The sequence below is a fragment of the Balaenoptera acutorostrata genome, chromosome 18 (assembly GCF_949987535.1).
Source record: "Balaenoptera acutorostrata chromosome 18, mBalAcu1.1, whole genome shotgun sequence".
In the NCBI taxonomy this organism is placed as follows: domain Eukaryota; kingdom Metazoa; phylum Chordata; class Mammalia; order Artiodactyla; family Balaenopteridae; genus Balaenoptera; species Balaenoptera acutorostrata.
Genome location: NC_080081.1, coordinates 12,097,879 through 12,123,184, shown reverse-complemented (window position 1 = coordinate 12,123,184; position 25,306 = coordinate 12,097,879). Strand labels below are relative to the sequence as shown.

The following is a 25,306-nucleotide window of genomic DNA, read 5'->3' as shown; positions in this document are numbered from 1 at the left end:
TAAAAATAGGAAAAAATTCTTTTAAGAATCAAAAGCTTCCAGACTTTTAGGGCGGTAACTGATCTTTTTCTAATCTCTTCAGACTTTTTTCCACCTATTGCCTTAATATCCAGGTGGTTTCTTAGAAGATTCTGCCCGCCCCCCCCCCCAAGTTATTTACCTAGAGCCCCTTGCTGAAAGAAATTCCTTCGTGTCAATTTGTCATAGAGGAGGAAAATGATAAAAATTCCCAGGTATTAATAAGTTCATGGGGTAGCCGTGAGCACCAGTCACCATTTCTCCTCATTGACCAGGGCTGTGCCTCCAAGGCAGGTGACAGACTGTGTGATGGGAACAAGCTTTATAAGGCTGCAGAAACCCGGCAGAGTCATTTTATGTAACATCATGTTTGTTTGCTTTTTTTGTAAAATGGACGACTTCAGTGAAAATTGGTTACGTGTAGCTCTAGTAACTGTGACCTTAGACATTGACCTTTTCAGACACAACTCTTCACACTTGACCGAGGGCAGGCCCTGCGTGGACACCAGTTTGTACAGACCCTTGTCACACACTGGCTGCAAGTCGAAAGAGAATTTTAATTACCAAGCTGCCAAATTCTACTAATTACTCTCGTCAGCATATTCCATTGATTGTTGAATGGTAAATGAGCTACCCGTTTTTGTTTGGAATATGTCATCTATGAATTTTCAAAGCCTTGAGGAGTTTCTCTTGCAAGGGGAGGAAGGAGGCTATTCTCCATGGATGTGGCTCAGATTGGTAAATGGAACCTCAGAGTTTGGGACCTTTCCCTTGCTTAGCATTGCTGATAGATTTCTAGAACAGGCTGCTTGTTCTTTATTGATTTATTGGTCTTACTGTTTAAATACACTCATCGCCTTGGCCTTCTTGGGCCCCGTTAGTAGACACAAAGCCCGTTGAAGTAGCCTCTCAGGAAATGGAAATGGGCTACCCTAATTTGGTCATCCTCCAAGGTTGTGTATTGCACGTGTAACATCGGTGTCACACACACCTTTAGGCCACGTGAGGGAGAACGTAGCTGAACCCAGAACTGTCCCGGACTCTGCATAGGAACGTGGTTGTCATCAGGTTCACTCTCGGTGTCCCGCTTTCTGAATCCTGTCTCCAGTGTGCTCCAGTGGGGTGTCTTCTAGATTGCTATCTTCTTTGCAATGTTTCCTGCCTTCTTGGCAGGGTGGCACCTCTCCTGGAGCCCTGGTCTGTTAGCTCACCCTTCTGGCCCGCTAGGTCTACCAAACTGAAGTGTCCCCGGGGAAATTCAGTAGGGCAACTATCGACCTTTGGAGGGGGGACATGGTTGTACTCGAGTGTGTTTACCCTTATTTTCTCCCTCACCATGTGGCAGTTGGTTTTTTCTCTGCTGCTGGATGCCATCCAGGGACTAATGGGTACTGTTTCCCCGCCTGCACGCCTCCTTCACGCTAGCCTTCTAACTGCTTTTCGTTCTTGGCTCCAACTCTTTCAATGAGGAGGCGAACGCTTTTTCTGTCCCACGTCACTGCAGATTCAAGGCCCAGCATGTTCTCACTTACACTGCCTCACCTGGTCTCATGCATAGTGTGAGAGCTGAAGGTAAGCCCCCATGCTTTGCCAGATGATGGTGGACAAATAAAAGGTGATCCTCCAATAGCAACTCACAAATGCATGAAATGTTTTGATCTCCAGACAGACTGCCAGAATTTCTCTTCTCTAATTCCTCTTTGTAGTGATAACATTTTTCTTTTTGTGATTCTTTTTTTTTTTTTTTAAAGAGAGTAGTGTAGTACCTTGAATCAATTGCAGTTATGATTGTTGTCACTATTTCTATTTGACAAGTTCCAATTCTCTCGAAATGATTGTATTCGGTTGTGCACTAGTGTCAATAAAATTGACATTTGTGAAGCAATTTCTGGCCTTTTTCTCCGGGTTTTACTGGGTCTGGTGGTGTGTGGGGTGATTGCGTCTTTGTCTCACATCAGGACTTTGTTTTAACGATGTCTATGAAAATGCAAGGAATTTAAATGGAGGGATTATTTTTTAATGCGAACTTCTGGAATCTGACTTTACCTGACATTTTCTAATCTTGTTCTTCAGGGATGATTGTACTGACCAACAGTCAGTGGGCAGGATGTCTGCTTTCCGTTGCTTTTGTGGGCGTGGTGGCTCTTCACCCGTGTGTAGGTGACACAGCTAGCTGGTCAACCTGGGACCGGGTGGGGGCTGGTTGGTGGCTTCTGCAGGGTTCATTCGTACTGGGATCAAGTTCATCACCCAACTCCATCAGCTTCATTCGAGGCTGAGCTGTCTTGTAATTTCCGAGTGAATATGAATGAATCCAGAGAGAAAGGATAGAGGTCCAGAAAATGGGGGGATTCCTGGAAAACCACACTTCCCCTTCCCTATCAAGATCCTTGATACTGTGCTGAGTAGCCATGCGCATGAACCTGCATATTGGAAAATGGAGAAAGCGTTTATGTCGTCTTTCCCTATGGTGGTAACTGACAGGACTGCAGGCTACCGCAACTTTGTTTACCCTAATCCTAGTTTTTGCACATCTGCTTTAGAATTATAAAACTGTTAGGCAAAACACTTAGTTTAGAAGTAGCTTTTGAAACATCTCATTTTATTAATACTTTCAAAAGGTTGAGGTATCGGTATTGGCAAAATTCTGTTGGCACAGAGTTTCATGTGCACATCATCTCATTTGGCTGACTCGGGTAATTATACATTTTCCTGTTATTTACTGTGGTATCCTTCTCAGAGGAATGATTAATTACCTATCATTTTTTGACTCATAAAGGGGAATTGTGATAATGTAATGACCTCCAGCTTTGCATTTTTAAATGATCACCTTTGCTGTAATTGTGATACTAGTGTTTCTGTCCCAAACAGTGAGAGAGACATGGCGTGACATCACCAGGTATAACAAGCTCGCTTCTGTTCTTCGTAGAATGGGGAGGTGGCTGCTTCCCCTTTCTCTAGCTGTGGCCCATTGTTCCAAGATGTAGTCTGTCCTGGGTGTCCCAAGTCCTTTAGTCTTCTATTAGAATAGCTCTGTTTTCTAGTCGCTTCCCACGTCTCCTTGTGATATAGACACTGTCTTTCTCGAGTAATTCTTAGAAGCTGAGGCAGTAGTTAGGGGGTGAAGATTCTATTTGCAGATACACGATGCTTTTAAACTATTGTAATTATGCTCCAAGCAGAGTTCTCCACCTTATCATTAATGACATAACTGTGTTCCACGGAGTAGTATCTTTAGGATTAAGGCAGCTGCAACTTAGGGAAAAAAACTAGAAACTCACGAAGGGCATTGTAAGTGTGCCGTACGGTAGTCAAGCTTCTAAAGGTTTGATTAGGTGAAAACTGTAAGTGGACACCAGGTCCCAGAAGGAATTACTTTTTTTTTTTTTCTTTTCTTTAATACTTCTCATCCCCAAACAGGCTCCCTGACTGGCAGCCCTCACCTGTCAGAGCTGTCCATCAACTCGCAGGGCGGAGCCACCAACACCGTCCTGTCGCCCAACCTGAGCCCCGACGCCAAGCAGGCCTCCCCCTTGGTCAGCCCGCTGCTGAATGACCAGGTGGGCCCTCGGACTGACGACGAGGACGACGGCCGGAGAAAGGTGCGGGGACGGCAGGCGCTCGCCTGTTGATCTTTTTTTTAAATTTCCAGTAATACACATAACATAAAATCTACCATGTGAACCATTCTTAAGCACACCGTTCAGTGACATTAAGTGCGTTCACAGTGTTGTGTAACCATCCTCACTGTTTCCAGAACTCGGTCATCCTTCCGAACAAACTCCATGCACGTTAAGCGCTATCTCCCCACGCCCGGCCTCTGGCAGCCACCGTCTTGCTTTCTGTCTCTATGAACTGACTACTCCAGGCATTAACCTCATAGAAGTGGGATCATACAGTGTCTGTCCCTGTGTAATTGGTTTATGTCCTTCAGCATAATTGTCCTCAAGGTTTATCCATGTTGGTAGCACATGTCAGAATTTCCTTTTTTAGGTTGACTAGCACTCCATTGTATGGGGATACCACATTTTGTGTATTCATCCATCCGTTGATGGACGGCTGGGTTGTTTCCTCCTTTTGGCTATTTCGTCTTAATGTGCTGGGAACATGGGTGTACAAGTATCTGTTCTCATCTCTGCTTCGTGTGTATCCCCAGAGGTGGAATCGGCTGGACTCTTGTGGGAAGAAGCAAGATGGTTAACAACAAGGGATTTCCTTTTAATTGTTGGTTAAAGAGAAGCAAAACCAATGGCAGACCTGCTCTAGGGCGGTGCTGCCTGCCCACCTAACCAGTGGACTTTAGCTGCTGTAACCCTCGTCCCTTTGGATCAGCGCCCTTCGTGTTCCCATGAACAACGTAACTTCCATTTCCTAAAAATCAATACCACCAGCCCACGATGCCCAGGACAAAGGCTGCTGTGCTTTCTGTTTGGTTCATTTCCTTGAAGCCTGCACCACTCTATTATCCTAATTAATTAGATTTTCAGGTGCCCAGTATTGAATGAATAGTCCTCAGTGGCAGCTAACACACTCATTCGAGGCCTTTCACTGCGGGTGGTATTTACACGGAAGGAAACATTCCTAGACAGTTTTCTCATCATAGAAACCCATTTTCTATCCTAGTTCCTCTCACACCAAAAAAGGAGAATAGATAAGAGTTTATTTAGCCTTGATACCAGTCAACCGAAGATCGTAAGTTAGCAACGTATCACTTTAGTTAGGACTTTCTTATGATCAGGACATGCTTAGAGACTTTAGGCTCAAATTATTATGTCTCCTTTCTTTTAATGGATTTTGCAGAGATTCCCAACTGACAAAGCGTACTTCATCGCTAAGGAAGTCTCCACCACTGAGAGAACGTTCCTGAAGGATCTTGAAGTCATCACTTCGGTATGTGTAGCGTTTCCCCTAAAGCCTTAGATTACATAATTTATCTTGACTGATGCTCAGCTTTAGGAGACAAGCTGGATCTAATTAAATGTTGGGTTCTCTGACTCCAATTAAAATTGGTTCTGGGTTGTAGAAATTAGGCAGTAATAGTATGTTTAATTTGGAATATGCTCTAAAAAGCTTTTACAACTGTGATTTTTAAGTGCAAAGGAAGGAAGTTTCTAAAGTGGAGAAATTTAAAATTTAACGTTTTACTGTCTGCCTGCACCGATGTAGAACATTTCATGTTTTGCCCTTTATTTTTGCTCGAGGGGAGACCTCAGAGGCGAATTAGAAGCCTTGTTTTATCTTTGCCAATAAATTGAGCCATGTCGGCAAAATCTGCCCAAAAGACTGCCTTTTATTAATCAGTCCTGTTCAGTCTTGGAAACAAATTCAAAGCATGGCAGATGACTTTATGATCCTGGATTCTGGGAAGGAACCTAGCCAGCCCATTGGAGGTCAGTTGGAATCGTTGGGTTTCTGTGCCGCTAGGGCAGCCGTGGTGACCTGGGCAGGTGCTCGGCAATCATTGTGGGACCCACCTGGACTTCAGGTCAGCGAGATGAGTAATGTGTTTAAGGCGGAGGCTTCACCTCTCTGGTTCAGCCATTTTCCTGCTCAGCATTTCAACGGAGGAGCAGAGATGGAAGTTTCTCAAGGACTAAACCAGAGGGCGTGAAGTGGTACAACTCAGCGATGACCCAGTGAGCTGGCCATAATGGAAGTTTTGATTTCAGTATCTGCCCACTTCAGAGATTTGTCCCGACTTCCACAGTCAATTGGTAACAAACTGCAGGAAGTGGTAACGAAGACATGGGTACTTCTTACCCCATCTAATGAAAGGAGGGAAAGCAGTAAAGCTTGAAAGCCCTTGATGCTCTTGAAATGCTACAGACGCGGCAGGAAAGCCCTTTAGCCTCCACGCGTGGTGGGCTGAAGCGTTACCTCTGAAGAGTTGCAGACCTTCATCCTTCACCTTAACGCCTCTAAGTGTGTCCTCTTTTTATTCCCAGTGGTTTCAGAGCACAGTAAGCAAAGAGGACTCCATGCCCGAAACCTTGAAAAGTCTCATTTTCCCGAATTTTGAACCTTTGCACAAATTTCATACAAATTTTCTCAAGGAAATTGAGCAACGACTCGCCCTGTGGTGAGTACAGTCCCGTGTGACGGTTCTATCTCCCACCACCAACTCTCTCTTTCTGTTTCTCATGTGATTTTTATGTTGTTCCTTATAAGCAGCACACATGAGCAAAGATAAAGCGAGAAGCTGGCTTCAGCCAAGCCAAGCTTACAGTGATTTCCTAGTAAATCTACACGTGTTAGATCTCATCCTGGATTTTTTTTTCCTTTGGCTTATGGTTCTTCAAAATGCATGTTTTCTGATGATAATTAAGTGAATACCACAAAATAGAGTAATTTCTTCTGGAAGGATGATGAGGGTTATAAAGGGTAGAGACAAAAGAGGGACTTGTAGGGGTGTTGGTAACATTTTACTGGTGCTTGCTTTATAGTCATTTAAGTATTATACGTCTCATGTAGCTTTCAGTATTATATTTCACGGTGTTAATAAAGAAAAATAAGAGCCCCATACACCACACACACACACACACACACACACACACACACACACATATACATACACTTTTACCTTGAATCCCACTGCTAGGAATTTATCTTAAGGATACATTCTAATATGTGAAATGACAAATGGCAAAGATAGCCATGGCAGAATTAAAAGATTGGAACTGACCTAAGTATCCAGGAAGAGCAGGCTGGCTAAAAATAATGTTAAGTCTGTTTATTAAATACCATATAAAAGATTAATATGTGAGTGCAAAAATTCAGGAAAAATTGTCTATACTATAGAATGCAAAGTCTGATGTACCCTTGGCCTAAAGTGGAATCTTTTATAGAAAATTCTTTTTCTAAAAATTATTTATTTATTTATTTGGTTGCGCCGGGCCTTAGTTGTGGCTCGTGGGCTCCTTAGTTGCGGCACGTGGGCTTCTTAGTTGCGGCTCCAGGGCTCCTTAGTTGCGGCTCGCCGGCTCCTTAGTTGGCAGCAGACGGGCTCCTTAATTGCAGCAGGCGGGCTCCTTAGTTGTGGCATGCGAACTCGTAGTTGTGGCACGTGTGTGGGATCTAGTTCCCTGGGATTGAACCCAGGCCCCCTGCATTGGGAGCATGGAGTCTTATCCACTGCAACACCAGGGAAGTCCCCTATAGAAAATTCTTACGGGGTTTATTTTTTTAAAGACGTGTAGAAACATGAGGAGTTGTCTATCTACTAAACACGCATTTGAAAAATGCCAGGAGATGATAGCAGACATTTTCTACTATGTTTCGGGCGGAAATGGAACCCACTGTATACTGTATCCATCCTCACTACAGGTGAGAGTTTGGTTCAAAGTGGTCTCGGGGGTGTTTAGTGACCATTAGGGCCTGCAGGAGCCCTGGATGAGGTGGTCCTGCCCCGGGTGATTCCAAGCATGAGATTCAGGCACCAGTTAACAGGTTCGCAGAGCTGCTCCCTGTGTTGTGAAGCAGATGTGCTCTGACGTCTGACTTTGTATGTTTTTTATACCTGGAGATAATTCAAGTGCAGCTCTCTTTGCTGTGATAGAAGGAAGTAGGAGACTTCACTCAGATGCCCCAGGGAGGAGAGCACAGCCAGAATTGAGAAAGAACAGGTACAAAATCAGCTTCACTGAAGATGGGGAAAGACTGAAAATGCCAGTTTAGAGTCTTACTCTATTTTCGTGCTGTGAATGCAAGAGAAATACCACTTTTTGAAATTAAAAAAAATATTCTACAAAATCTAAGTTTACCTTCCCAAAATTTACTGGAAGCCTTTCGATTGTGTTCTGCCATATCGTCTCCTCATTCATACAAAGTTGAATGATGCTTTCATAATGGAGTCAAAGACCTTCCAGCTCTGGAGAAACCAACGAACAGTTCATTTTCTGGCCAGTGAGATGTGTATTAATATAGTCTTCCTATAGGCTCAGAGCATCTTGAGATGGTATCACTAGAGCAGTTTTGGTCCACACGGCAGTTGATTTAAATAAGGTTGGGGAGGGCTTCCCGGGTGGCGTAGTGGTTAAGAATCCGCCTGCCAATGCAGGGGACACGGGTTCGAGCCCTGGTCCGGGAAGATCCCACATGCCGCGGAGCAACTAAACCCGTGCGCCACAACTACTGAGCCTGTGCTCTAGGACCTATGTGCCACAACTGCTGAGCCCACGTGCCACGGTTGCTGAAGCCTGCACGCCTAGAGCCTGTGCTCCGCAACAAGAGAAGCCACTGCAGTGAGAAGCCCGTGCACCGCATCGAAGAGTAGCCCCCGCTCGCCGCAACTAGAGAAAGCCCGCACGCAGCAATGAAGACCCAGTGCAGCCAAAAATAAATAAATAAATAAATTTTTAAAAATAAAATAAATAAGACTGGGGCAGTCACACACAGGAGATGTCCTCCGCCGGCAGCACCCTGGCAGCCCAGCATGGGGGCTTGCGCTAGCTGCTGCTGTCACTGGCAGAACAGCCGTTTCCTTGGTTCTTGTTCTCTCAAGGGAAAGAATTCAGACGAGAGGCATAGAGCAGTTTTAAGTAACAAGAGTTTTGTTAAACAAAGCAAAAGTGTGCTCCTGAGAAAGGACAAGAGCCGGCTGTCTGGAAACCAGAAGCAGTCCCACAAGGGGGGTAGGGTTGGGTTTTTTAGAGTAGTGGTCCCTCCCTGTGTCCTGCGTCATTTGACTGACAAGTTGATTGACAGCTTTAGGTTATATTACTTCTCCCTTAGTGTGCAGGTGCTTACCCATAAGCACCCAAGTGAAACACGGGGGTGGGGGGGTGGGGAGGAACAAAAACTGCAATGCTGATTTATTATAATTACAGCATAACGAACCCCACCCTGTTACTCTGAGTCACCTTTTGGGTCTTGGTGTGCCTGCACCAACCTGTTCTGGCAGTTTTATCTTGCTTGGTCCTGATAAGGCGGGAAACTTAGCGGTGGTCCTTGACCACAAGAGGGAGGACCTCTGGGCACGTTCTGATCACCAGTGTCCAGATGGGGGAGGGAAAGATGATCCCCGTCCAGGACGGGGCAGGGACCTGCTCGTGTCTGACTAACTACCTACCACTGCCACCAGAGAACTTCGGAGAGCTGTATGAAACATTTCATTCTAGGAATGACACCATGCTCCTGGACTTATCTGTGACCATAAATCTTTAGCCCTTATCTGTGAAAGAATATCCAGTTGCTTAAAAAGCACTTGCTGTCATTTATTTCCCATAGAATTTTCAGTAGAGTGTCGTTCAGAGATCTACAATTTTATTCATGTTTGCCATGAAGATACCAGAAGCATGTTAAAGAGTCAAAGCTAGAGAGAGCAGATAGTCAATATGCAGCTCGGTTGACTTGACCTCCAGTAGCCTTACAACAGTGGACCCACACCAAACTGATGACGTTTATTGGGAGTCATTGTAAAAGCCTGCCATTAAGTTCAGCTAATCAGTTCCTCAAGGGCATGATGAGGAAGACCTGGCTCGGCAGGGATTCAAGGCAAAAGGTTGAGTGTGATGAGTTTAGTGTGAGCCAATAGAATAACACAGAGAGAGATCAACGTCTATTGTATCTGTAGCTCTCAACATTGGCAGCTCATTAAAATCACCTAGAACCTTTAGAAAAAAAAATCTTGATAACCAGGCAGAGCCCCAGACGGTTGTATCAGAATCTCTGAGAGGTAGGCCCTAAGCATCAATAGTTCCTAAAGCTTCCCAGGTGATGAGTCCAGCGTGCAGCCAAGGTCAAGAACCTCTTCCATAGACTCTGCCTCATTCGAAGGAGACCAAAGGATGGGAAAGGATTGCCCCTTGAAACTTGAAGGCTCTGAGCTCTGTCAGAATACCGTACCCAATTCTGAGTTTCACGTTTGAAATGGGATAATAGTAGAATGCATTTCATTTTTTAAAAAATTGTTGGAAGTATGGGCATTTGGCCTAAAAGGGAGAAGATTTTGGAAAACAGGATGGCCCTTTTCAGGCTGGTGGTATGAAAGAGGGCGTCGGCGTCATCTTAATTGTACTAGAGGACAAAATTTAAACAAAGGAGTGAATTTCCAAAGAGGCGCCTTGTGTCCGAGTATAGAAAAAGGTTTCCTCACAGTAAGTGCAGCTTGGCAATGTGAGGCTGCCCTACGAGGTAATGAGCTCCTCTGCCTCGGGGTTTCTTGAGCTGAGGTTGCCCATTTCTAGAAGGTATTTATCTATTGGGCGAAACCCCAAACCTGGCAGGGCATCAGGGTCACCTGGGGTTGATGGGCCAGGGAAGTTTTGAAAAAATACAGACTGCCAGGCCCCACCTGGCCCTCCTTAATTAGAACATTGGGGTCAGACCCAGAAATTTGCATTTTAAATTGCTTCTTGAGATGACCGTGACGAATGACGTTTCTGAAACAACTGATGTAGACTGCCTGTGACAAACCGAAGATTCTCTGATGCCTTGGTTTGCATTTGGCTTATAACTCTTGTTTCTTCTATAAGCAATGACTGAATGAGTGAATGAATGAGTGCATAGGTGAGCCGGGTGGGTGGGTGGGGGAGTGAGCTGCTGAGTGTCAGGCTTTGCCCGCTGGGGACTTGCATTCTCAGAGGAGGGGGCAGGCTCGGGGGGCAAGGAAGGCCAGGCCCTCTCGTGGATGAGTGGGCCATGTCCAGTGTGGGCAGAGGGCGTCACTGGCCAGTTCTGTCTTGGAGGACACGTGGGCCATTAATGCCCACACAGGAGAGGCAACCCATGAGCAAATATGTTCAATGAGAAGAATGGATCACATGGAGTTTATTAAGAAAGGAGTTTGCTCTGGGTTATTGACAGACAGACTCGTGTGTGTGTGTGTGTGTGTGTGTGTGTATTGATACTCTGAGATGGGAGACATGGCCTGGCTCACGTGGCGTGGGATGGCTGTGCCTGCGTCCTCCATCACGCCACCTGAGGTCCACATCCAGCTGCCCGTGGCCTTGCACAGCCTCGTTTCCTCACCTGTAAGGTGTGGGGTGCGGTCTCCACTTCACAGGGCCATCACACCAACTAAATGGGACAGTGTCTGTAAAGGGCTTGGTGTCCTGTCCCACACAGAAAAAGGTGAGGAAGACGGACCATTTTTTATTTTTTTAATATTTTTTTATGCATTTAAAAAATTTTTTTAATACTTATTCATTCATTCATTCTGGCTGCACCAGATCTTAGTTGCAGCATGCAGACTCTTAGTTGCGGTATGCAGCACCTAGTTCCCCAAACAGGGATCGAACCTGGGCCCCCTGCATTGGGAGCGTGGAGTGTTACCCACTGGACCACCAGAGAAGTCCCCAGACCATTTTTTAATGTAAACTTCTATAAATCAAAATCTTAGATTTAGAGAAAAGTTGCCATGAGAATAGAATTTCTGCACACTCCTCTGCCCTACCCTCCTGCTGACGTCAACTTCTTATATCACTGGGCATGTTCGTCAAAACTAAGAAACCAGTGTTGGTTCTATTAAAAAGCAAAATTTGAGTGAGTAAATTTTAAAGGTCTGATTGGCTTTATTAGATGATTCATGAATGGGCAGCATTCCATCTAGCTAGTAGAGAGGAGCTCCAAGGAGCTCCAGGAAGGGAACGGTCTTTAAAGACAAAACAAGGAATAAACAAAAAACATTATTTCGGACGTAGGTAACCTACCTGGGGGACAGAAGGGGTCTGTGTGACAGGTGACCTCATCTTCGTTTGGGGATTGAGAGGGCCCACGTGACAGATGACCTCATTGGTGCTGACCGGAAAATTCCTGGCTGACTGGCTAGGATTACATTCCTGGGGGAGGTTGTAACTGCAGTTAGGTTAGGTATTAGGTCTTGGTTTTAACCCAAGTAACTCCACTTTGGATCTGTCCTTTCTCTTTTAACACTACATTATTATCCACTAAACTCCAGACTTTATTCAGTAATAATATTTTTAATTATTGTTAATAGAAAGAAGTCTAAAGTTTACAGTGCACCTCAAGGTCCCCTAGATTTGGGGCTTAAATATCACAGCCACCATGCCTTTCTTTGCAGGCCTAAGTTAGGTTGTCAAATACTTCCATCAGCAGTGGGAAAAATTACCAGGAAGTTTTCCCAAATGATTAGACTGGACCCCGGCTGAGTAAACACACCTGCCCCTGTCCAAATGGTGCGTTCTCCTAAGTCAACACACCTGAGAAGAGGCTGGACCGTTTTCATTCTGGCCCAAGCCCAAGTTGCCCTGTTTCTTCAGAAACAAGGAAACAGAACAGGTTCGGTGACTTCTGAAAACATGCAGGATGCTTTTCCTTTTGAAAGCAAGGACATTTTACTCAGCTGTTCAAATGCATTCAGAAAAAGCCACTAAAGATCTTTGGTCTTTGGGCAGGAGCCCCAGATTCCAGCCCTGAAATGACTGACAGGCGCTGAGGACAAACTGGCCAAGTCATTCCCCAGAGATGGATGCAGACCTGCCCTGGAACAGTGCGTCTTGGTGGGTTCTGCTGGGGACGGAACTCGGCTGACAGCTGGCAGGGAGCTGGGACCCAAGGAGGGGCATGCAAGGAGGCACTCGGCGTTGGCTGTGGGCACACAGCTTCGAAGAAGGATCAGCTGGGGTTTTTTTTTTCGAAGAACCTTGAGGTAGCGTCGTCGCTTGGTAGGAGAGCAGAAGTTCAGCCAAGAGGGCTGGAAAGACCCCATGTGGAAATTCACCAAGTCTCAGGGCTCGTGGAACAAAGGAGAAGCGAAGGGGAGGTCCCTGGAGCTTTGAGCCTGGCTAACTGGGAGGATGGTCGTGAAGTTAAGAGCAACATTGAAGAAGAAAGGGAAAAAGCCAGTAAAGTGGAGGGAAGAGGAGCTTGCTTTGGAGCACATCAATTTCGAGGGGTCAATAATGAAGCCATACGGGCAGTTGGAAGCGCCAGTCTCCGACTTGGGAAAGAAATCAGACGCAGTGGTGTAGATGTGGAAATTATCCACAAGAAGAATCAAATCTTTAAGGAAGAGAATGTTGAGACAAAAGAGAGCCAGGGACAGAATCTTGTTGAATACATTTCGGGGGGCAACTTTCTATAATCATGGCTTATGGCAGAGCAAGAGCCAGCAAAGGAAGCTGGAGAAGCCACCAGAGATTTGAAAAAAGAATAAGAGGGCGGGGGTGGAGGGTGCCAGAGGGGAGTGTGGTTTGGAGAGGGATGCCCGGGGGGCAGAGATGGTTTGAGGTTCCCCAGGGTGCAGGTGCAGCCTCAGGATGCTGGGGGCTTCTGTGGGGAGGAGAGACAGGACGGTGTCCATGAGGGATCGGGTGTCCATCCAGGGCAGAAAGGAGACTCCTCTTCCAGGGCTGTGGCAGTCTTGCAGGCTATGATGAGGAGTGTTTCCCTGGTGGAGTGGTTCTGTCTCACCGTGGCTGAGCCTGAAGTGGAGTGGAAATGACTGAATGGGTGAGAAGACGGTATCCGCCCCCAAAAGTGGAACATCTTTACAGAAAGAAGCACCAGTGAACCATCATAGAACAAAAGTGAATAGAATATTTTTCTTATCATCCTACCTGCTCTGGGTATCATTGAGAGAAAAGCGTAGGGATTCCTCAAAAAAGTAAATACAGAATTACCATATGATCCAGGAGTTCCACTCTTAGGTATGTACTCAAAAGATTTGAAAGAAAGAACTCAAAACAGATAACTTGTACATCTGTGTTCATAACAGCATTATTCACAACAGCCAAAAGGTAGAAACAACCTAATGGCCATTGACACGTGAGTGCATAAACCCAATGTGGTCAGTCTATGCAATGGAATATTATTCAGCCTTTAGAAGGAAGGACAGTCTGACACCTGCTACAACGTGGATGAACCTTAAAGGCGTTATACTAAGTGAAGTAAAAGCCAGGACAAATACTATATGATTCCAATTCTATGAGGCACCTGGAGTAGTCAATTCGTGGAGATGGAAAAGGGAATGGTGGCTGCCAGGGGCTGGGTAGAGGGAAATGGGGGGTTAGTGTTCAGGGGATATGGAATCTCAGTTTGGAAAGATGAAGAAGTTCTAGAGAAGCCCGGTGCTGGTGGTTACACAGCAATGTGACTGTACTTGATGCCACTGAGCTGTACACCTAAAAAATAGTTTCGAAGGGAAATGCTAGGTTATATATATATAGCCACAACTTTTTTAAAATAGAAAAAAGAAAGTCTCAGGGAATCCAGTGCAGGATAAGACCAGAGGCTTCAAAACAGTGCCTTGCACCCGAGGGCCGCCACGCCTGTGGGTTCTCTGTGGGCACTGCCAAGTGCTTCCCTGAATTAACTTACTGGCACCTCACGGAGGGTGGCAGGTGCGTCTGCTGATTGAGTTGCCTCCATTCGGACCCAGTCAGCCTTCGCAGCCAGGCCTTGATGGGTTAAATTGAACACAAGACCTCAGTTTAAAGCTAAAGTGGTACCTAAGCTGAGAGCTCAGCTCTTGTCATCTTACTGATTCAGAACGCTGTTGAGGGCGGGCGGGGCTTACCTGTCCAGGTGCCTTTCCATCTGAAGGCGGTCCTCACCGTGCCAAGTCTCGCTTCTCGGCATCTTCTTCATTCTTGGAGGCTCTTTTCATCTCCCGTTATTGTTTCCCTTCGTGGCCCTACGGCTCTGTGAGGTCCGTGGGCTTTATTTTAAACAGGTAGGGAAGTAAAAACAGGCTCTTTTACCTTTCTTAAGTGACCCTGTGAGGGGTGCGGTGAGCGATCATCCCAGCTGGTCAGATGCTGTGCTTTTATCCTGAGGTGCAGACCTTTGATGTTAATTAACACACTGTCTTCTCTGACCTGTGTTTGAACTTGGGATCATTATGGGAAATGTAGAAAGCAGCCCTGTGACTGGACAACCTGTTGTCATGAGCTTGTACGCCTGAGGGTCCTGTAAGCAGGGTGGGCAGAGACCCTGTTCTTTTTGCCAGCCCCTGGGGGCCGCAGTGGCCACCACTCCCAAAGGCAGCAGCTGGCTCGCCCTTCAGTTAGAGCAGTTTCTCACGGCATCCTCTCTCAAGAGGGCAGCATCCTGTTGTGGCTGAGGCAGCAGCACATGCCTGTGCCACACGCATGCACACGCCTCCCCCTGCTTTCAACCCGGAGAAACACGCGTGCACACGCCCCCCCCTCCCCTCCCTTCAGCCCGGAGAGTCTGCCCCCCACGCTTCATCTCTGGATCACCGAGGATGGACCGGACCCTGGCCACCATACTTTTGAGAGGTCGCCAGTGGCTGACGGTTCCTGCCACACCGTTCAGCTCGGGCTGGCTTTGCCCCTGCAGGTAGTTTATGTGAAATGAACGCTTTGGTTCCCCGCAAAGTTGATGTCTATGGACCGTTTCCCACATCCACATAAGGAAAGGCTCTGATTTCTATGTTATTTTGTTGTTGCCCAAGATCAAAATATTTGTCAAGGTTGACTGCGGAGAACCCCTGTAATTATTTCACGGAGTAATCATTCCCGCCCCACACGCTTTCTTCATGGCTGGATAATTCTTACGGGTGGCGGGCTCCTGTCTTAACCATGGTGTGTTCACTGCCGGCAGTGACAACTCTACTCTTTTAGAGTAAAATCAGCTGCGGTGCCTTGTCTCTTGGAACGTCCTTGTCTGATGTTGAATCCCACTGCCTCGCAGGCTTGATGTGCTCCCAGCGTTCCAGCCGTCATGAGTTTTGTCATGAGCAGGAAGTTAGGGTGACGACCCCTCATGTCAGGAATCCTGAGTCACTCTTGAATCCAGCAAAGTCGATTAACCGCATTTGATTTTTCCACCTGTGAAATTGACTTAGCCCGGTTCAGAAGCCGTGATTCCTCCCTCCCTCCTTCCCCACTAACCTCCGTCTCTCCTCCTCTGACTTCCCAACACAGTTACTGGTCGTCCGCCCCTCACGGTTCACCTGGAAGCTCAGCTCCTGACGCGCACGTCTTAGCATCTGCCGGGACGGTCGTTTCCTCGGGGGAGGGGGGGGAGCTATTCCTGTGTCACTTAGACTAGGGTGGAACTCCGGGTGATATTTGCCTGTCTGAACGAATGTATGACTTCTCGTTGGTAAACTGCATCACAACGCTTGCTAAGACTCATTTTTTGTTGTGGTTTTAAATCCTTTTATGCCTCATCTTCCACACAGATTCTGAGACAGTTCACAAATGGAAAACAATGTAAGACAAGGATAAACGAGGACATCTAAAGTTGCACTGTCCCATGCGGTAGCCACTAGCCACTTGGAGCGGTTTGTTTAAAATAATTTAAATTAAAAATTCAGTTTCTCAGTAACACGAGCCACATTTCAAGGGCTGTTAGTCCTATGCGGCTAGTGGCTACGTATTGGACAGCAGACATAAAAGACATTTCCATCATCATAGAAAGTACTTTTTCACAGCATTGGGAGGTACAAACTATTGGGTGTAAGATAGGCTACAGGGTTGTATTGTATAACACGGGGAATATAGCCAAATATTTGGTAATAACTGTAAATGGAGTGTAAGCTTTAAAAATTGTATTTAAAAAAAAACAAGAATGAATAGTAGTCATTACACCAAACACAGGGGCCACCACACAATAGCTGCTCAAAATACTCACAAATCAAATTCATGAAAATGTCTTGGTTTCCTCCGGGATAAATCTTGAAGATTATTAAATTTGTCTGTTGTTATGTTTCAAAGACTCAAAGCAGAAGGAGGCCTGGCAGATGAGGATGGATGTAGTGCTTTTACACTTAGAAAACCAGTATTCACAATGCAATGTTTGTGGCATTAATATTAATAATAAACTTCCATTAGTGAGCACTTATTACGTGCAAACTCTTCATGTACCTTATATCATTGCAAGTTGGCATTATTAGTCAAAATAAAATGACCACTCTGCTTTTCCCACGTGATCTTCAAAATCAGGGGTTGGCAAACTACAGCCCGTGGCCAGATCTCCTCTGCCCCCTGTGTGTGTTAATAAAGTTTTATTTAGAACACAGCTGTGCCCGTCCTTTTCCCTATTGTCTGCGGCTGCTTTGGTGCTCCATCAGCAGAGTTGAGTAGTTGGGACAGAGCTCGGATGGCCTGCAAAGCCTGCAATACTTACTATCTGGCTCTTTACAGAAAAAGCTTGCCGATCCTTGGTGAAAAAGAATTTCCCCGGGTGTAGGTGTTGTTTTTCCCATTTTATGATTGGGGAAATGAGGCTCAGAGAGGTCAAACTCCTTGCTCATGGCCACACAGCTCTTAAGTGACAGAGGCATGACTTGGACGTAGGTCTGAGCTGATCCGTAGTTGGTGTCTTTGAAGCTGTGTTGTCGAAGCACAGAGTTCTAAACACCTGGAAGGGGGCTGGGACAGCATCTGCCACGACTCCTCGTTCTTCAGAGGAGAGCATGAGAGCATGGCTTGCCCTTGGCCACACGGCAGAAGCTGGCAGAGCCCCATCCAGCACCCTGGTCTCCAGAATTGCGTCCTTCCGTCCCGCTCTGGCTCCGGGAGATCAGCGCTGCTGGCCCTTCTGCCCCGAGCACTCTCCCGTGGTGTTTGTCCTCCTCTCGGAAGTGGCAGGAAGCTCATGGCATCTGGTCAACGCTCGCCCTATGGTGACTTTGTCTGCAGAAGTATCGCCTTGGGTCTAGAGTCTGAGAAGATGGATTTGAATTTTTTCTAATCTAAGAGTTTTTGTGGCGAGATGGTCACTTTTCATTTGTTCAGCAAATATTTACTGTGCCCTTACTGTGTATTAGGCACCGTTCTCAGTGTTCAGTGAACCAAACAGGCCACGGTTCCCGCGCTTTGAGAGCTTGTGTTCCAGTTACATCTCTCCCTGTGCCCTGCACCGAGGAGGCAGCCAGAAGCAGCCTGAAAAGACTTGGAAGCAGAGCCCGGGCAGAGCTCCAGAGCTCCTGTTCTGTTTTCTACTCATGCCAAGAGACCATTGGGCATCTGACCCTTTTCCAGAACAGAAACCAACAGTATTCTAGAGGTGTTACAAAAAAAAAAAAAAAAAAAGGACCATAGATATGTATATGGTAAAACACGTTGCACGTCTACAGTATCTTTTAAAGCATTTTCCCTTAAATTGTCTCCTTTGACAATCCAAATAGTCTGGTGGGCCTATCCCCATCTTTATGCCTATGGAAAATAAGGCTCTGAAAGGGAAGTGCCTTGCCAGAAGTTGTTCAGTGTAAAGCTAGGGAGGACCACACCCCACTTATTTTTTTTAATAGATTTATTTATTTTATAATTTGTTTTTATTTTTTGGCTGCATTGGGTCTTCGTTGCTGTGCGCAGGCTTTCTCTAGTTGTGGCGAGCAGGGGCTACTCTTCGTTGCGGTGTGCGGGCTTCTCATTGCGGTGGCTTCTCGTTGCAGAGCACGGGCTCTAGGCACGCGGGATTCAGTAGTTGTGGCATGTGGGCTTCAATAGTTGTGGCTCGCGGGCTGTAGAGCGCAGGCTCAGCAGTTGTGGCACACGGGCTGAGTTGCTCTGCGGCGTGTGGGATCTTCCCGGGCCAGGGCTCGAACCCGTGTCCCCGGCACTGGCAGGTGGATTCTTTTTTTTTTTTTTTTTTTTTGATTTATTTATTTATTTTTGGCTGTGTTGGGTCTTCGTTTCTGTGCGAGGGCTTTCTCTAGTTGCGGCGAGCGGGGGCCACTCTTCATCGCGGTGCGTGGGCCTCTCACTGTCGCGGCCTCTCTTGTTGCGGAGCACAGGCTCCAGACACGCAGGCTCAGCAGCCGTGGCACACGGGCCTAGTTGCTCCGTGGCACGTGGGATCTTCCCAGACCAGGGCTCGAACCCGTGTCCCCTGCATTGGCAGGCAGATTCTCAACCACTGTGCCACCAGGGAAGCCCCACACCCCACTTCTAACTTTCCTTGGAGCCCATGAACCAGGAGGCAGAAGCAGTAGCTATTAGCTTATTCTCTGGTTCTGTCTAGAGCAGTGCTCTCCAGTGGAACTGTGGTGATGGAGATACTCTTGTGTCCGCATTGTTCAATGCAACAGCCATTAGCCACATGCGGCTCTTGAGCCCTTGAAACAGGGCTAGTGTGGCTGAGGAACTGAATTTTTAAATTTTATTTTAAGTAAAGTTAAAATGGAAATAACCATACGTGGATACTGTATTGGACAGCACAGTTTTGGAGACGTAAAGGGGAGGAACTCTGAGTGGAAGACAGACAGTGGACACAGTCTGCCTTTCCCATTAGGACCGAATGCCCCACCATCCACTTTCTTAGAAATCAGAGTCATTGATTTAAAACGCAAGACTCAAGGGCGGTTCTCTGACCCCTCTGCTCCCTGCTTCAGGCAGATCAGGGCTACTTCCCTTGCGTAAAAGCTTTTGTTTGAAGATTTTCATTGGTTTTAAAAAGAAGACTGTGCAAAAAGGGTTTTAAATCATTGCTCTCCAAATAAACAGTGAAACTCACTGGAGACAAGGCAGCGTGATCTACTTGGAAAACAGCTTAGAAAAAATACACAGTGGAAGGAAGTTAGAACAAGATCTGGATCATGGGTGTACCTTGTGGGGGGGGGGAACGTGTGTACACTTACTTTTTTTATATAAATTTATCTAAAATTAAAAATTTCATCTTTGTTTCAAAGGCAAGAAAGACACTGTGATCTTCCCACTATATTCTGCCCCGACTCAGCTTCCCACTGTCTACCTAGGGCTCCAGGGACGGTGGTGGTTGGTGATTGTGTCCTTTTAACACCTGAGTAAAATTGCCTGTTCTCAGGCATATGCAGGAGCTGTTTTTCTTGGATTATCTGCTGTATTCCCGACTGTATAGCCCACTGTGCTTTAAGAGCAAGCTACTTTTTTTTTAGGAAAACAGAAATGATTTTTCCAATTGCCTGAATCGCAGGTGGGTTTCTGCTGGGAAACACTTGAGAGACAGCACTCGGCAGGCCGCTTATGAGTTTGAAATGGCCTTTCTGTCCTGCTGCGTTTTCATACGTGGCCGTTAACGGTACTGAACCCAGGTCTCATCTGGGTGCCACCAAGCCTGCCTATGAGTGGGCTGTAACTTCTGTGCCTCTTATTAAACAGGACCTGGTGTTAAACCTCAGAAGAAGAAAAGCCATAGCTTTAAGCCACCCAGTAGTGTAACTGAAGGCGGAGAGCTTGAGGCTGCCGTGTCCCACCTGCACTGAAGGACAGACGGGATGGATCCCTTACCTGTCACTGCCGGAGGGAAACCGTGTCCCTGGCCCAGTGGGGACACCTCTCGCACAAATGCCTTCCCCACGAGTGGGGATGTGAATTAATGTTCAAATTAATGGGAGTTTCCTCTCCAGAGATTTCAAAGGATATTGAAATTCATCAAAGAATATTGAAATCCACAACTATTAATTACATGCAGCTAATATATATATAATATATTTATAATATTTATATATATATATACATACACACATATAAAAATCTATTACTTTGGCTAATTTGTTTGCTTTTTGAACCCAGCCACCACCCCTACCCTACATGTTAATGGAAAATTTGTCTTTGCTCATTTGCTCATTTACATATTATTCTTATTCTTTTATTTACAGAGATACACAAGCACACACAATTACAGCCTTTTTTTTTTTCTCCTATTAAGAATCATAGGAACCACAAGGAACAGTAAGAATTAGGGCATGGTGTTTGCTTTGCAAACGAGGCCTAAAAATTCACAAAGTTAAATCTGTTTTCCTGGGGTCTGAGAGCACCCCGACACAGAGCCGGGTTGAAAAAGTCAGCCTTCCAGCTCCAAGTTGCCTGGTTTGCTTTTATGTTTTAATCTGATAAGACGGTTCTTTGTTCTGAGGGGGAGGGCAGGGCCAGACTTTGGTCTGCCTGTTGCTGAGCTGCTGACCAGCTCATGTAGTGGGCAATGAAATGTTTACAGAGGGTTGGGAAGACTCAGATTCCGTGTGTGAGTGTGTGTGTGTGTGTGTGTGTATGTGTGTGTGTGTTCAACCTTGTGCTGAGATAACGTGTAGTTGCTCCCGGGAGCACATGAATCGTGGTGCCCAGGTCAGAATTTAGCATCTGGAAGGCTTCTTGGTACATGGGTTTCCAAAGCGAAATTGTCAAAAGAATTTTCAGCTGCGTTGCCGCGCGGTAATTACCCAGACAACAAATAAGTGGCCCCATCTTCCAAACAAGGACTCTTTTCTTGTGAGGTTAACATCCAGAGGCTGTTCCGGAAGAGTTATAATTACTTTTTTATGTTCTCCATAGTAAAGTGACCTTTATTGTTTTTTTTTGGATGCGCCGCACGGCATGTGGGATCTTAATTCCACAACCAGGGATCGAATCTGCGCCCCCTGCCTTGGAAGTGCGGAGTCCTAACCGCTGGGCCGCCGGGGAGTCCCTAAAGTGACCTTTTAGCTCTTTACAGTAAAGCCAGTGCTTTAGACTTGTGGATTTGCTGGCATTAACACGTAGAGGAAGTGTAAAACACGACGGTAATTCTCTACAGGGCAGCAAGAGCATCAGGTCTCGTCCCCTCTCCCGTGGGCTGATTCCATGTTCTGGAACCAAGCGGGGCTGGCACTTGCTGTGTGCTGCAATGGGGAGGGGACAGGAAGGGGGCCGAGCTGCCTCTGCTGGTTGTGTGAACTTCCCAGGCCCCAGCCTGTTGTCACCACGTGGCCTAGAGCTGCCCCCCCTCGGTGGATCGACGTCAGGGTGTTCCCTGCGCACAGGGGACCAGAGATACTATCCCAGAGAAGTTTCTAAAATGAAAGTAAAGACGCTGAAGACTTAGAGAAACAGATAAGGTTCTACTGGCCAGCCGATGCAGGAAGGAAGGTCTCCTTGCGTCTGGGGTTTTAACATCAGTACGTGTTGTTTTAATAAATAGTTGGCGAAGAAGAAAGGAAGTGAAGTCAATAAAGTTTGGCCTCCGTCACCGCTCCCCGCCCCTCCTCCCAGTCGGCTTTGCTGCTTCTCATTTCCCTTGGGTCGGGGTGCTCTCCGTGAGAGGGAAGGGATTGTTCAGTGCTCATGGGAGCTGAGACCCCCTGTTTCTCCCCTTGCTCCCACCCCCAATCCAGAGCGTTCTCGCTAAAACATTTAAATTCTGTCCTGTGGATTAACTGAAGACCTTTCTCACGTGCGTTGTCAAACGGCACGTCCGTTTGGAAGTCTTGGGGTCAGTGATTTAAGTTCCGAGATAATAGCTACAGACCTGGAAATCAAGTTTACATTGTGTCTTCCCTCCTTTTCCTGAAATCAGGCCGTCCTGGCTCAGTAGTGAGGTCCTCCTCTGTTGTTCAGATGTGGCGGGGAGGGAAGGAGAACTTTCCACCTCCTAAGGGAGCTTCCTGTGATGTTGAAGGTGCGGGGGGTGAGGGGGGGCTCTGAACAGCAGGAACGCCCCCACTTCGGGCGGGAGCTCCTTTCTGCCCCAGGTGTGTAAGGAGAAGAGCAACCAGTAAATTCCCAGCCGCACCCAGACACACGCAGGATCCCCAGGATGGCCAAACGATAAACATCTCCATCGTGACTCGATTAATAGCCACGTGCCAGAAATCCAGAGATGCCACAGCCCTGTAGCTGACGGGGTGGAATAATACTTGTTCGCGAGCTGGGGGCTGAGGGCTGTCTCGCAGGGAAGGCTGGTCTCCGTCAGACACCTGAGCGTTCTCCGCTGAGCCCATTTTGGGGGAGAGTGTGACCCGAGGGCTGGGGATCAGGGAGGCGGACGAGTGTGGACAACCGAGGCTCCTAGCTTGAGGCTGAGGCAGGCAGCCACTTCATTAAGGAAGGAAGTGGAGGCAAAGGTTGGGTCTTGGCAGCAATTAACTCTGTGCAGAATCCTTTGAGTTTTGAGATGCCTGGGGGTCACTCATGCAGCGCCCTCTCGAAGGTATGAAATAATTACACAGGTTATCCAGGCATAGATTTGGCATCGTGAATTGAAACCATGGGGAATAGAAGGGCTTGCTTAGGGAGAAGTAGAAAGCGAAGAGAGAAGGTAACCGGGGCTGGATTCCCGACACAGAGACCTCTTAGGAGTGGCCTGAAGAGCAGAGCTTGGCAAAGAGGACTGAAGATCTGACCAAGGTAGAAAGCAGGGGGCTGGAGAGAGAGGCTTCCAGAAGCCAGAGAGCAGAGGGCCAGGACTTTGGGCCCAGCTACGCAAGAGAGAGTGACCAGGAGCAGGAGTGACAATACGTGCTTCGGTGGATTCAATTAACGGTAATCTTGCACGGAACCAGTTCAGGAAGTGGTGAGGAGAGAACCCATATTTTAATTAGAGGAGAAGTGAATAGTAATTAAAGCCATCAGCCAACTTGTTTGTTTTGGCAGCTAAGAGGAAGCAGAAGGATTGAGGGATTCTGCATTGCGGTGGAAGAGGATGGAATAGGTCAAGAAAGCCAGCCCTAGGGGAGCCGTAGAAGACCCTGGCAGGGGCTGGGGGCATCATGGGTACCCTTGCTCCTTTTATTTTATTATTATTTTTTAAAATTTATTTATTTGTTTATTTGTTTATTTATTTATGGCCGCATTGGGTCTTCGTTGCTGCACGCGGGCTTTCTGTAAGTTGTAGCGAGCAGGGGCTACTCTTCGTTGCCGTGCGCGGGCTTCTCATTGCCGTGGCTTCTCTTGTTGCGGAGCACGGGCTCTAGGCACACGGGCTTCAGTAGTTATGGCACGTGGGCTCAATAGTTGTGGCTCATGGGCTCTAGAGCGCAGGCTCTGTAGTTGTGGCGCATGGGCTTAGTTGCTCCGCGGCATGTGGGATCTTCCCAGACCAGGGCTCAAACCCGTGTCCCCTGCATTGGCAGGCGGATTCTTAACCACTGCGCCACCAGGGAAGTCTGCTCCTTTTATTTTAGAGAAACTTTAATTCCCTAATGGGTCTGGGGGCCCGTCTCCCCTGTGATGTAATTCACAGTGTATGCTCAGTTAGAACCAGTGGAATATATGGTGTTGTCACTGCCTGGTTGGGGTGGAGCTGGGGGCTAGGGGAGGAGCCAGCTGCCCTGTTTCTGTCGGCCCTGACTATTCTACCCCCTGGGCTGCTTCATTAAGTGCCTTCCTCCGTGCCTTCCTCTCCCCATCCTGAAATCCTTGCTGCATCAGAGGTTGAGCTGGCAGTTATGGAAAGCTCCAGATGCCGAGAGGGGGTCACTCCTCCCGGTGCTGGAGGCGTAGGGCGGTGGCATCTCTGGGTGTAAATCATCACCCTCCGCACTCGGGCTGCAGGTGTTTTATTCCGCTCTGAGTACCTTTCACTTCTGTGCCCAGATTTTTACCTTTTTTCATGTCTGATTCTTCCTTTTCCTTTAAGTTGGCTTCTGGCTATCCTGAACAGTTGGTTTGAAGATATTAGCTAGGTTTGTTGTTGAAAATCATGTTTTACTTTTCTCTGGGAAATTCAGCGGGTAAACTGGCAGATGTGCACGGGTATTGTGGTTAGAGGTTGTATAGGTCGGGCTCCTGGGCTCAGGTACAAGCTCCCGCCTCGTGACCACTGACATTAGGCACATTGCTTCATTGCTTTGTGCCTCAGTATTTAGCTGTTTAATGGGGGTGATGGGGGTACCTGGTCACAGTGCCGCCACAAGGATTCAGTGATGTAATGCACTCAGTACTGTAACCAGTACTCAGTAATCACCAGCCACCATTATTAATATTATTTTTCTCACTGCCGTTCAAGCCCCTGGATTATCAACATCAGATACAGCCTGGAGCCAAAGAGATATAAATATATACCCAAATGCTCTGTTAAAAGTGCCCACATCCACATACCCTGAGAAAACCATAATTCAAAAAGATACATGTACCACAGTGTTCATTGCAGCACTATTTACGATAGCCAGGACATGGAAGCAACCTAAATGTCCATCGACAGATGAATGGATAAAGAAGATGTGGCACATATATACAACGGAATATTACTCAGCCATAAAAAGGAACGAAATTGAGTTACTTGTAGTGAGGTGGATGGACCTAGAGTCTGTCATACAGAGTGAAGTAAGTCAGAAAGAGGAAAACAAATAACGTATCCTAACGCACATTTTTGGAATCTAAAAAAACGGTACTGATGAACCTAGTGGCAGGGCAGGAATAAAGACGCAGACGTAGAGAACGGACTCGAGGACACAAGGGGGTGAAGGGGAAGCTGGGATGAAATGAGAGAGTAGCATTGACATATGTACACTACCAAACGTAAAATGGATGGCTAGTGGGAAGCTGCCGCATAGCACAGGGAGATCAGCTCGATTCTTTGTGACGACCTAGAGGGGTGGGATAGGGAGGGTGGGAAGGCGGCTCAGGAGGGAGGGGTTATGGGGATACATGTATACATATGGCTGATTCACCTTGTTGTACAG

The 25,306-nt window shown here is 46.9% G+C and overlaps 1 protein-coding gene across 4 annotated transcripts in view; it reads left to right on the top strand.

Moving 5' to 3' along the window:
* FARP1 (FERM, ARH/RhoGEF and pleckstrin domain protein 1) overlaps positions 1–25,306 on the top strand; it is a 294,466-nt gene that overhangs the window by 245,576 nt on the left and 23,584 nt on the right. For all 4 annotated transcript variants that reach the window (XM_057533237.1, XM_057533235.1, XM_057533234.1 and 1 more), the window contains 3 exons: positions 3,439–3,620; positions 4,819–4,908; positions 5,964–6,097. In XM_057533237.1, the coding sequence (XP_057389220.1) occupies positions 3,439–3,620; positions 4,819–4,908; positions 5,964–6,097 (406 nt within the window). The remainder of the gene's footprint in view (positions 1–3,438; positions 3,621–4,818; positions 4,909–5,963; positions 6,098–25,306) is intronic.